Source organism: Zingiber officinale, chromosome 4B (genome assembly GCF_018446385.1).
Source record: "Zingiber officinale cultivar Zhangliang chromosome 4B, Zo_v1.1, whole genome shotgun sequence".
Lineage (NCBI taxonomy): Eukaryota > Viridiplantae > Streptophyta > Magnoliopsida > Zingiberales > Zingiberaceae > Zingiber > Zingiber officinale.
This window is the reverse complement of record NC_055993.1, coordinates 89,618,307-89,630,839: the sequence shown is the minus strand read 5'-3', so window position 1 is coordinate 89,630,839 and position 12,533 is coordinate 89,618,307. Positions and strand designations below refer to the sequence as shown.

At 36.5% G+C, this 12,533-nt stretch overlaps 1 protein-coding gene across 2 annotated transcripts in view; it reads left to right on the top strand.

Moving 5' to 3' along the window:
* LOC121975450 (ent-kaur-16-ene synthase, chloroplastic-like) overlaps positions 1 to 4,851 on the top strand; it is a 28,155-nt gene extending 23,304 nt beyond the window's left edge. The window contains exons 1-14 of one of the 2 annotated variants that reach the window (XM_042527110.1): positions 436 to 543; positions 709 to 761; positions 850 to 1,135; positions 1,209 to 1,389; positions 2,169 to 2,383; positions 2,476 to 2,596; positions 2,671 to 2,768; positions 2,844 to 3,058; positions 3,150 to 3,262; positions 3,344 to 3,442; positions 3,525 to 3,740; positions 3,816 to 3,957; positions 4,031 to 4,276; positions 4,381 to 4,851. In XM_042527110.1, coding sequence (XP_042383044.1) covers positions 489 to 543; positions 709 to 761; positions 850 to 1,135; positions 1,209 to 1,389; positions 2,169 to 2,383; positions 2,476 to 2,596; positions 2,671 to 2,768; positions 2,844 to 3,058; positions 3,150 to 3,262; positions 3,344 to 3,442; positions 3,525 to 3,740; positions 3,816 to 3,957; positions 4,031 to 4,276; positions 4,381 to 4,728 — 2,388 coding nt within the window. In that variant the 5' untranslated portion in view covers positions 436 to 488 and the 3' untranslated portion in view covers positions 4,729 to 4,851. Of the gene's footprint in view, positions 1 to 435; positions 544 to 708; positions 762 to 849; positions 1,136 to 1,208; positions 1,390 to 2,168; positions 2,384 to 2,475; positions 2,597 to 2,670; positions 2,769 to 2,843; positions 3,059 to 3,149; positions 3,263 to 3,343; positions 3,443 to 3,524; positions 3,741 to 3,815; positions 3,958 to 4,030; positions 4,277 to 4,380 lie in introns of those variants that run through there. The other variant, XM_042527111.1, reaches the window with a different exon arrangement.
* Positions 4,852 to 12,533: the final 7,682 nt, after the last annotated feature.

The window sequence follows — 12,533 nt, the reverse complement described above, 5'->3', positions numbered from 1 at the left end:
CACGTTGAAAAAATTATGAACAAGACATTTCGCCCTAATATTTTTCTCTAAATTATCTTTCTTATTCGTCCGATCCAAATGTTTTTAGTCCAAAATGTTCTAACACGAAACTATTTTGACAAAGACTATTATAAAAGTATTAGATCATTTAAATTAAAAATATATTTTGAAAAGAAAACAGAATGTTAGAATAAGACATTTTTTTAATATTTATTTTTTAAAAATAAAATTTGATAAACCAACATTAATCTAAGCTCCAGCATTCATCTCAATCCATCACATCCTCAGACTATTCATTGACTGACTTCCTACTGAACACGTGTCTTGACCATTTTTTTTTTTTGTCATAATTGACTTTTGCTCCTAAATTAATGGAGTAAGTTCTATAAAGAGCATATATAGATTCTTTGGAAATGCAAACTATTTCTCCTCCTTTCTATACACAGTTCGTTACTATCTACTTAAGGTGTGCAGATACAGATTCTCCAATGAGTCCATCATTGCAGATCATGCATTCTGTCATAGCTGTTGCTCCTAAATATAGTAAGTTCAATGTTCAGTATACAAGGCTTACTTACAAGCTGTTTTTCTTTTCTTCATTGTTGCTCCTTATGCACTGCAAACATCTATCGTAAATAGAAAATCAGTGAAAATCTTTTCTAATAAAATTCTCTCATATAATCCTTGTATTCCTGCTAATTGGTGCAGCACTTACTGATCTAGGATGCAAGATGCATAGAAGTGGCAACAAAACATATATGGTGAAGTGACAATTCTGTTCATATTTATCGTCTAAATATGATGGTAATCTTTGTTGTATGTTTCAAATAAGTTCCAAATTTATTGTAGTGCCAGGGCGGATCAATTGAAAGAATCAGTAGGCAATTCCAGAATGTCCAACTTTCAGCTTCATCTTATGACACTGCATGGGTAGCTATGGTTCCTTCTCCAACTTCTCCTAACCATCCAAGCTTTCCACAATTCCTTGATTGGATAATAAAGCATCAACATTCTGATGGATCTTGGAGACTTAATCATTTCCAACCCTTTCTTATTAAAGACTACTTGTCTACGACATTAGCTTGTATAATTGCCCTGGAACGCTGGAAAGTTGGTCAGGAACAAGTCAGGAAGGGTATGTGATAATAAACAGTGTTATAGCATTTGAGTGATCTGTGTTAAAATGATTAGTCATGTTGTTATTGCAGGTCTCAACTTTATTAGGAGTAATTTTTCATCCATTTTGGACGAGCGCTTGCAGTCACCAATTGGCTTTGATATTGTATTTCCAAGCATGCTTAAATATGCCATCGACATTGGTTTAGATGTTCCTATAGAACATCATGAGATAGACAACATGCTTCGCCGGCAAAACGCAGAACTACACAGGTTGGAAATGTTTTGACCAAGTAGTTATTTATAGAAGAAGTTATTCCTATTTTCTGTTCATGGGTTGCATCAGTTGCATCACATATGATGGCAGCTAAAAAACAATTTGATTACCAGGCGTTATGTGAGCATTCTAAGAATGTTATATACATGTTTTTTTCCCTTGATGCAGATGATGTAGACTATGCGTTTGTCATCTAAATATACCTTCTTTCCGTCAGTTCAAATGTAGAACTTTGCTTTGTGCATCTTCGAATTTGATGATTTATTTTGCATCAAGGACATGTTCACTGTGAAGTTAATCCATCTAACATTATACTTAGTATAATGGTTCAGTTCAAAGGATCCAGTGATCATAATACATTAATACAGCATCATAACCATTGTTTTAGAATCCTAGCTTTGTTGCCTAAGAACCAAACGCTCTTCTTCATTTCTTAATGTTCTTTGAGATTTGATAACTTCCTATTGAAAAACCACTGTTTAATTCTGCTTCTCGATATACATCTAAAAACTTTGTCTATTTACTTATGACGAAACAAATGTCAAGCAAGATTGTGATACTTCATAGTTTGGGTTTTCTTTTTATTTTTCATGCTATTATGTTTGTCTTTCTTCACTACTATATATAGAAAATGGTTGCTTATTTGTTGAACTTATATTTATAATTTTTTTAAATACAATTGAATGTACAATTATGCTGTATTTTCCATTTGTAACTCTTTTTCTCCTAAATGTTCTTTGAGATTACTGAAACAGACTTGTTTGTAACATGTAAGAGAACAAGGAAGTTGCAACGCAAGAGAAACCTACTTAGCATATGTTGCCGAAGGATTAGGGAATTTACATGACTGGAAGGAAACTATGAAGCATCAGCTAAAAAATGGATCATTGTTCAACTCAGCTGCAACAACTGCTGCTGCAATGATGCACCATTATGATTCTAAGGCACATGAATACTTGCATTCTCTTCGATTGAAGTTTCACAGTTTAGGTGATTGAATATTCTCATATCTTATTAAAGATGAAAGTGAGTTTACTAATTTTTACATATTTACTTTAAATCTACTTGTTGGTTCTTCACAGTTCCTACGTTATATGCTATGGATGTGCATACACATCTTCATTTGATTGACACTATTGAAAAGTTGGGAATAGCTGAGCACTTCAGACATGAGATAAAGAACATCTTGGATAAAACATATAGGTGCACTGCTAAATATTTAATTCTTTTCAAATAATTGTGATATTTTAAACAAAGTTTCCTTCTAACATATGCAGAAGCTGGTTGCTCGAGGAGGAAGAAATCCATTCAGATGTAGCCACATGTGCCATGGCTTTTCGTCTTCTTCGATTGAATGGATACGATGTATCTTCAGGTGATTGTTATGTCAATATTGAATCAAATGTATGATACCTATTGCTGACTGTGATGTTGGTTTGATTTGGTGTAGATTGCTTAAGTTGGCTCGTAGATGAGGACTATTTTAGCAATGCATTGCAAGGATATAAGGATGTGAATACTGTATTGGAATTGTATAAGGCATCACAAATCAAAATATTTCCCAACGAGCAAGGTTTAGACAAATTAGCATCCTGGTCAAGAATGTTTCTGAAAGAAGTATTAAGCACCAACCGAAATCTCGGACACCAGATTGATTTAAAAGAGGTAAATAGTTGATCGCCTTTTGATGATAAAAAGTTGTTACTTGCCAAGGAAAACCATGTCTGAACAAACACAAATTTGGAGTTTTGCTCAGGTTGATTACGCTCTAAAGTTTCCGATTTGGTCCAATGTGGAACGTTTAGAGCATAAAAGTACCATTGAGAACTTCACTCATGGCAACTCACATGCTCTCAAAACTTCATGCGAGTAAGATTTGAATATAGTGTGTGGCAAAAATGATATCTTCAGCTTTCTGCTAATGATTTTTTTTCCCTAACCTGTAAATAGGCGTTATAGCATAAAGGATAGTGATCTAGTGAGATTGGCATTGGATTCCTTCCGAACTTCTCAGCGAACATATCAAGAAGAACTCCAAATTCTCGACAAGTATTTCCACCGTTCTTTTGTGCATATGACTCCTCTTTTTCTTTTTTTTTCATTCAGTGTTCATATTTCTTGGATTTGACAGTTGGGTGCAAGATAGCAAACTAGATCAACTGGAATTTGCCAGGCAAAAGCAGACTTTTTGCTATTTTTCCGCTGCTGCAATACTTTTCTCTCCTGGAATGAGCGATGCTCGCATATCATATGCCAAAAGCAGTGTCCTTGCCACTGTGGTCGATGACTTCTTTGACAACGGGGAATCTGTAGAGGAGCTTCAAGATCTTATTTCATTGGTGGAGAAGTCTGTGCCGTTTCCTGTTATTTGATCTTCTTTAAAAGGTTCACAAGCTAAATTTCTTTTCGCTATCGATAATAGGTGGGATGCAAATTGGGAAAAGGAGACGCATTCTGAACAAGTTAACATCATTTTTTCTGCTCTGTTCCACACAATCAATGAGCTTGGGACCAAGGCATCAATATTGCAGAAGCGAGCTATCACCCACCATTTAGTTGAGGCAGTAAGATCTGAAGACTTCAAGTTTTTCTTTTCTTTACTTTAATGAAGATTGTGACAGATGGTCGTATGGTTAGTGGCTTAGATTGATGAATTGCATGATGAAAGAGGCAGAGTGCCGGATAACCAAGGAAGTTCCTTCGCTGGATGAGTACATGAAGAATGGGTTCGTCTCCTTTGCCCTCGAACCAGTTATTCTCCCAGCACTCTATTTCCTTGTTCCGGAACTTCCTGAAGGTGCCTTCAGAAATACAGAATACGAGAATTTGTTCCGATTAGTGAGCATATGTGGGCGTCTGCTCAACGACGTGCAAGGCTTCCAAGTAAGAGAAACAAACTGTCCTTAAAAACCAGTAGACCATATCGTCTGTTAATTTCATAAGAACCTAAGAAACAAATTGTTCTTTCCTCTTTTTATTTTCCGCAGAGAGAATGTGAAGAAGGGAAGGTGAATGCCGTATCACTACGCGTTCTCCACAGTGCCGGTTCGACGTCCGAAGAAGAAGCAAAGCAGCAGATACAAGGGGAAATAGAGTCCGCCAGGACCGAGCTCTTGAGAATGGTGGTGCAACAAGAGGGGAGCGTCGTTCCCAGGCCTTGCAAGGATCTCTTCTGGAAGACGTGCAAAATACTGCACCTCTTCTACATGAACAACGACGGGTTTACCTCGCCGAAAGAGATGGTGAGGACGGTCGACGCAGTCATTCATGAACCCATAAAAACCAAGCTGAAATCACCGTGGCTAAGAAGCCTATTTATTCATATTAATATATAAAAATATTATAATAAATATAATGATGATAAAAAATATGTCAGGTCATCTTAGTCATTATAGGAAAAATGTGGTTGTAATTACAATTAAGACGATAAACAAGTGAACCTGAGTTATATTTTATGATATTTAAATTTGTTTCATAACTTAATTAAATCAAGTCTAAAATAAATATTTGAGTCGGTAAACAAGTTTTATGTTATTCAAATCTGATTTATTTTTTTATAAGTTTGTGTCTGATTTAAATTTTTTAAATATGATTTATTTAAATGTTATCAAACTCTTTGATTCTCCTGACAATTTTTGCTAACCACTGTCGCTTTTTGTAAAAATGGTCGCATTTGACCGGCAAAAATCGAATGAACTTGCAATCAATCGCGAGACACATGACCTTCTTGGATATGGGAGCAACCACCTCCGCATAGACAATGTCTTTTAAGGAAAGTTAATATTTAATTTCCTTAAATAACTCTAGGTTAACCAAAAAGAACAATCGAATCACAAATTCGAAAAACAAAGAAAACACAAACTCGAAAAATAAATTTGAAAAACTAGATCTAATGCCTCTTGTGTTTGGAATTCTTACAAAAAGAAATAACTAGCATGATGCGGAAAATAATTGCTAATGACCTCGAGATCTTTAGCCGTATTCCTCGCCTTGCCTTGGACGTCGTGTGGGCGACGATCCTCTAAGATGAACACCACCCAAAAGCTTTCTTCCTCTTCCTCTAAAATCCGTCCACCACCACCACCAAGGAGAAGAGAGCAAGGGAAAGGAGAGAGAGAAGGGGCCGGCCACACCAAGATCTTCAAGCAAGAGAATAAGAATTGTGTCTCATGAGACCTCCTTACCCTTTCTTTTATATTACTTGCCCAAGGCAAATAAGGGAAGAAATTTTACAAAAATTAAAATCTTCCTCTTATTTTTCCTTTTCCCTTTTTGTTTTCCTTTTCTTTCCTCTTGATTGAATCAATCACCAAATCATTGGATAATGATCTTAATTTAATTCTTATTTGGCCGGCCACATTGCTTGGGCACCAAGCAAGGGTGGCCGGCCCCCTTAAACAGGAAGGAAATATATTTTTTATAAAATTTTACAAGAAGAAAAACTCTTATAAAATTTTACAAGCTCTCTTTCCTAAAGTAAGAGTAAAAAAAGAAAGTTTTAAAAATTAAAACCATGTTTTAAAATTTAAAACTTCTCTTATAAAATTTTCTTTTTTAACATGGTGATAGAAAATTTAAATTTTAAAACTTCTCTTCCTTTTTTTCCTTAAACCATGAGGATGGTTAAAAAAGGAATGTTTAAAAACTTTTAAACTTTCTTTTAAAACATGTGGCCTAATTCAAATAAGGAAAATTTTTAAATTTAAAAAATCTCTTTTAAAACTTGTAGATTTCTAATAAGAGAAGATTTTTTAAAAATTCAAAACACCCCTCCTTGTTTGAATTATTATGGTCGGCCCCCTCTTGTTTGGGTACCAAGCAAGGGGTCGACCCCTTAAGAGGATATGGTGGCCGACCATTGCTTGGTCACCAAGAAATGGACCGACCCCCTTCTTGGACACCAAGATGGGCCTTTCTTTGGATGGACTTGAGGCTTTAATGAGGCTACGACAGAGACCTAGAGGAGAAAATGGTTTTGGCCTTCTAATGAGCTTGAGTATCCGGTGTTCGCCCCGAACACATAACTCAAGTTCATCGATAATAACTCATTCCACTAGAGAGTTATTATCGCACTACCGCACCAATCCCAAATTACATTATGGGCTCCTTCTTATCATGAGTGTGTTAGTCTCCCTGTGTTTTAGATAACGAATGTTCACTAATTAAGTAAGTTACTGACAACTCACTTAATTAATATCTAGCTCCAAAAGTAGTACCACTCAACTTCATTGTAATGTCGGACTAAGTCCACCTGCAGGGTTTAACATGACAATCCTTATGAGCTCCTCTTGGGGGCATTCTCAACCTAGATAACTAGGACACAGATTCCTTCTATAATCAACAACACACACTATAAGTAATATCATTTCCCAACTTATTCAGCATATTGATTTATCGAGCTAAACCTCACCCTTTGATAAGTCAAAGAAATAAATATTAAATATATGTGCTTTTTATTATATTAGGATTAAGAGCACACACTTCCATAATAACTAAGGTCTAGTTCTTTTATTAAGTCAGTATAAAAAGAACTTACCTAAAATGATCCTACTCAATACATTTAGAGTGTACCAGTGTAATTTATTAATCAAGATAAACTAATACTTAATTACACTACGACTATTCCGATGATTCGTTCCTTTCCATCTTAGTCGTGAGCAACAGTTTATAATTTATAAAGAACCGACAACATGATCTTCTGTGTGTGACACCACACACCATGTTGTCTACTATATAAATTAATTGAACAATTACATGTAGATATTGACCAATATGATTCTTTTATTTCAAAAATAAATGTTTACAAAAGCTAGACTTTTAGTATATACTATAACAATCTCCCACTTATACTTAAAGACTAAGCTGTCATATCTATTGTCATACATCAGATTCTCATCCCCTCTACATGTCGTTCAAAAGCTTTCGCCGGAAGGACCTTAGTGAAAGGATCTGCCAGGTTATCTGCTAATGCAATCTTGGCGACGACAACTTCTCCTCGCTTGACGATGTCTCGTATCAGGTGGTACTTGCGCTTTATATGTTTACTTACCTTATGGGCTCGTGGTTCCTTCGAGTTTACAACTGCACCGCTATTATCACAATAAATTGTAATGATCTTGGGCAAACCAGGAATCACATCTAAGTCCATTAGAAAGTTCTTAAGTCATACAACTTCTTTGGCTGCCTCAGAGGCTGTCATATACTCAGCTTCCATGATTGAGTCTGAGACGCATTTCTGTTTAACACTCCTCCATGCAATGGCTCCACCTCCTAGAGTAAACACATAGGCTGACGTAGACTAACTATTGTCCCTATCTGATTGGAAGTCTGAATCCGTGTAACCTACAGGGAGCAAATCGTCTGCTTGGTAGACTAGCATATAATCTCAAGTCCTTTTCAGGTACTTCAATATATGTTTTACAGCAGTCCAATGTCCTTATCCAGGGTTACTCTGATATCTGCTAACAATGCCCACGGCAAAATAGATATCAGGTCTCGTACACAGCATTGCATACATAAGGCTTCCTACAGCCGAAACATAAGGAATTACCTTCATATCCTCCATCTCCTTTGATGTCTTCGGAGACATCTCTTTAGATAAGGCTACTCCATGCCTAAAAGGTAAGAAACCTTTCTTAGAGTTCTGCATGCTAAAACGAGCAAAGATCGTATCTATATATGAAGCTTGAGATAGACACAACATTCTTTTCTTGCGATCCCTTATAACTTTGATCTCAAGAATATGTGCACATTCTCCTAAGTCCTTCATATCAAATTATTTGGACAACCATACCCTTACGTTCGATAATACCTTGACATTGTTGCCAATTAACAAAATATCATCTACGTATAGTACAAGAAATACCACAACTTTTCGTTACACTTCTTGTATACACAAGACTCATCCGGACACTGAATAAATCCATATGAATGGATTACTTCGTTAAACCGGATGTTCCAAGATCTTGAAGCTTGCTTCAGTCCATAAATGGACCGATTGAGCTTGCATACTAGATGCTCTTTGCCCTTTTCAATAAACCCTTCTGGTTGCTTCATATGGATGTTTTCTTCAAGACTTCCATTAAGGAAAGCTGTCTTGACATCCATTTGCCAAATCTCATAATCCATATGAGCGGCAATGGATAAGAGTATCCGGATAGACTTAAGCATGGCTACTGGTGAAAAAGTCTCCTCATAATTGATTCTCTCTTTCTGAGTGTACCCTTTCGCAACACGTCTTGCTTTAAAGGTTTATACCTTCCCGTCTGTCCCTCTTTTCCTTTTGTAGATCCACTTGCATCCAACGGATTTTACACCATCAGGTGGTTCTACAAGCTCCCAGACCTTATTAGAATACATAGATTCTATTTCTGAATTCATTGCCTTTTGTCAAGATACTACATCTATATCTTAGAGTGCTTCATCATATGTCTGGGGATCAGGTTTATGTTTGCCCGGGCTCAAGTCTGAAGACTCTCCCAAAAACATGAATCTCTCAGGTTGCCTTACAACCCTCCCACTACGACGAGGTACTATTGGTGGTTGTGTATCATATGTGACACGTGTTGCAGTCTCTTGTGGTACTTCATCTTGTACTGATGGTACTAAAGTAGACGTGTCCTCTCTAAGTTCTTCTAGAACAATTTTGCTACTGGGCTTGTGGTCCATTATATAGTCTTCTTCTAAAAACTGGGCATTGGTGCTAACAATGACCTTCTGGTCTTTAGGACTATAAAATAAACCACCTTTCATTCCTCTAGGATAACCCACAAACACAAGCGCTTCTGTACGAGATTCTAATTTGTCAGCATCTGGATTTAGCACATGTGTTGGACTACCCCAAATCTGAATATGTCTTAGACTGGGCTTTCGCCCATTTCATAATTCTGTGGGAGTAGAGGATACTGATTTAGAAGGTACTAAGTTTAGAATGTGTGTTGTCGTTTCTATAGCGTATCCCCAAAACGAATTTGGTAATTCTGAATAACTCATCATCGATCTAACCATCTCCATAATAGTCATATTCCTTCGTTCTGTCATACCATTCTATTGGGGTGTACCAGGTGCGGACAAATGGAATTGAATCCCGGCCTCTGATAAGTAATTCCTAAACTCTCCTAAGAGGTATTCGCCACCACGATCAGACCGTAGTGTCTTGATATTTTTACCAAGACGTTTCTCCACATCAGCCTTGTACTCTTTGAATTTATCAAAGCACTCAAACTTGCAGCGCATCAGGTAAATGTATCCGTATCTTTAATAATCGTCTATAAAAGAGACAAAATATTCAAAACCACCTCTTGCCTGGATAGACATAGGACCACACAAATCAGAATGAACTAGTTCTAACGCTTCTTTGGCTCTATACCCCTTGGCCTTAAAAGGTCTCTTGGTCATCTTACCTTCCAAGCAAGATTCACAGGTTGAAAAATTTTCCAACTCCAATGGACCCAAGAGTCCATCAACTATGAGTCTTTGAATCCTACTTAAGTTAATATGACCAAGCCTTAGATGTCAAAGATACGTTTGGTTCATCTCCAAAGGTTCTTTTCTCTTATTAGAGTTAGAAGATGTGTTATTAATTTTCATATTTTACTTTGTGGGAGAAATTGGATTTAAAGTATATAAATTGCCAACCAATGCACCAGAACAGATAATCATCTTATTTCTCTTTATAACCACATTGTTACTAAAAGAAATAGAATATCCATCCACATACAGTTTAGAAACTGAAATTAAATTCTTTCTAAAACTGGGTACATAAAGATAATTTCTTAAAATCAAACTTCTATTCCTATCAAAAGATAAGTTGACGTCTCCCACTGCAACAGCCGCCACCTTAGTAGCATTGCCCATGTAGACGGTTATCTCTCCTTCAAATAGTCATCGGGTTTCCTGGAACCCCTGTAAAGAATTACAGACATGATCAGTGGCTCCCGTATCTACACACCAGGTGCTAGTAGATAACCCCGCTAAACATGTTTCAACTACTAGAGCATGAGATATACCTTTATTGTTTTGATTCCTACGAGGGCAGTCCGCCTTCCAATTCCCAGACTGCTTACAGATGAAGCACTTGCCCTTCGGCTTCTTCATGCCATCCTTTTGTCCTGTACTATGAGGTTTATTCACTCTCTTTGCTGAAAAGACATGTTTCTTCTTCTTCTTGCCTTTCGACTTAGAAGTAGAATCATTTTCAGCATAGTGAATCTGAGAACTGTGACGAAATATACCTTCTGCTACCTGCATTCCTGTCAGAAGTTCCGCCAACGTATATTCTCTTTTGTTCATGTTGTAGTTCAGGCGGAACTGCTCAAAACTTCTGGGTAGTGTTTGGAGAATTATATCGACTTGGGTTTTCCCATCGATTTCTCCTCCAAGGACTTGTATTTTGTTCAGATAAGCCATCATTTTAAGGATATGATCCCTTACGGGTGTCCCCTCAAACATGGTGGTTGTCATTAATTTTCTCATTGCCTCTTGCCTAGCAGTCCGATTCTGGTGTCCAAAGAGTTCTTTAAGATTGTTCATTATATCATAAGTCGTTGGTAAATCTTGATGCTGATGTTGCAATACATTTGACATTGAAGCCAAAATGTAACACCGCGCCATCTCATTTGTTTTTACCTATTTCTTATGATACTCAATCTCCTCTGGGGTAGAGTCACCGTTAGGTGCATCAAGGCAAGCCTTAGTCAGTACAAACTTATAGCTCTCAGCAGTAAGAACAATGTCCAAGTTTCTTTTCCAATCTATATAATTGGGACCAGTAAGTTTATTTTCTTTCAGTATAATCCTAAGAATCACAAAAATAAACTTTGGTCAAGACTCTAAATTTAGAATAATATTGATTCTTCAAATAATACTATTTTAAATTAACCAACACCTCAAATCACCGTGAATTTTGCATGTCACGATAGTGTGGACGTATACAAAATCAAACATTTGTAAGAGGAGGTTTTACCCATTAATTTTATTCTTATCAACCTAACTTTATAACAAATAAAATTATTAGTTGGTTTTCCTTCGATCACACAAATAATAGCAGTGACTCCGATGGGGAGGATACTATTAGACATACCTAAGTGTATATCATTACTTAACACTTAGTCCATTAATAAGATTGTGCCCCTTCCGATGGGGAAGATCACACACTCTTAATTAATTTCCTATAGTTATCCAAAATGGAAGTTTGATCTAGTGATCCACAAACAAACTCATCCGATATGGAGGAAGGCACTCAGAGCCAACACGCAAGTTTGTTTGCATCACTTACAAACCAGTAATGGAGACCGTGGAATTTATTAAAATCTCTCTCCCACTTAGCTATTTAAAAATGAGGATTTTAACCTATGCTAGCATACATCACATGCACATAAACATCACAGTAAATAAAAGCAATAAATTTGAAAATTAATTTTCTAACTATTATGACATTTTCTATCACTATCTTCAGTATGCTCCAACCCTAGCTGCTGCCATCTTTAGCCACCGCCATCGGGTCGAGTTGTCGCATCTATCTTGCTTCTTATTCCGTTGCGCCTCTAGTCCACCAATAACACCACGCCTTGCAAAGATACGATCCGCGACAAATATAGAATTTTACATATATCGATCCTATATTTCATAAAGGAATGTACATGTATTCTAGATCGAACAAAAAATAAAATTCTAAAAATAATACAGCTCATGCTGTATTTGATACATACAATCATGCACACAAAATAATGCCCTTGACATGTCCATGGGTCCAATCACACACAATATCTAAATGTCATAATAGTTGGAGCCTGCAACCACAAAGTTAGAACATCCTACTATTATCCTGCCTAAACTATGTATGACATGTGCATAATTAATTTGAAAACCAAAACACACATAGGCAAACCCTACCTCTGATACCAATTGTAGGTTAGTCCTAGGAAAACGCACTGGTTCTACTGTACAAAAATTTTGTTCAAGTATCAAACCTTTCCTTAAATAACCTATTGTGTTCTTTAGAAGTTAAATTAGGAATCGCAGATGGAACTTAACATCATTGATTCCAAATTTAACTTATCTGTTCTTAATGGTTTAGATTTGAATCGCAAGTGGAACTTAACACTATTGATTCAAATCCACCTATGTTATTAATTCCATT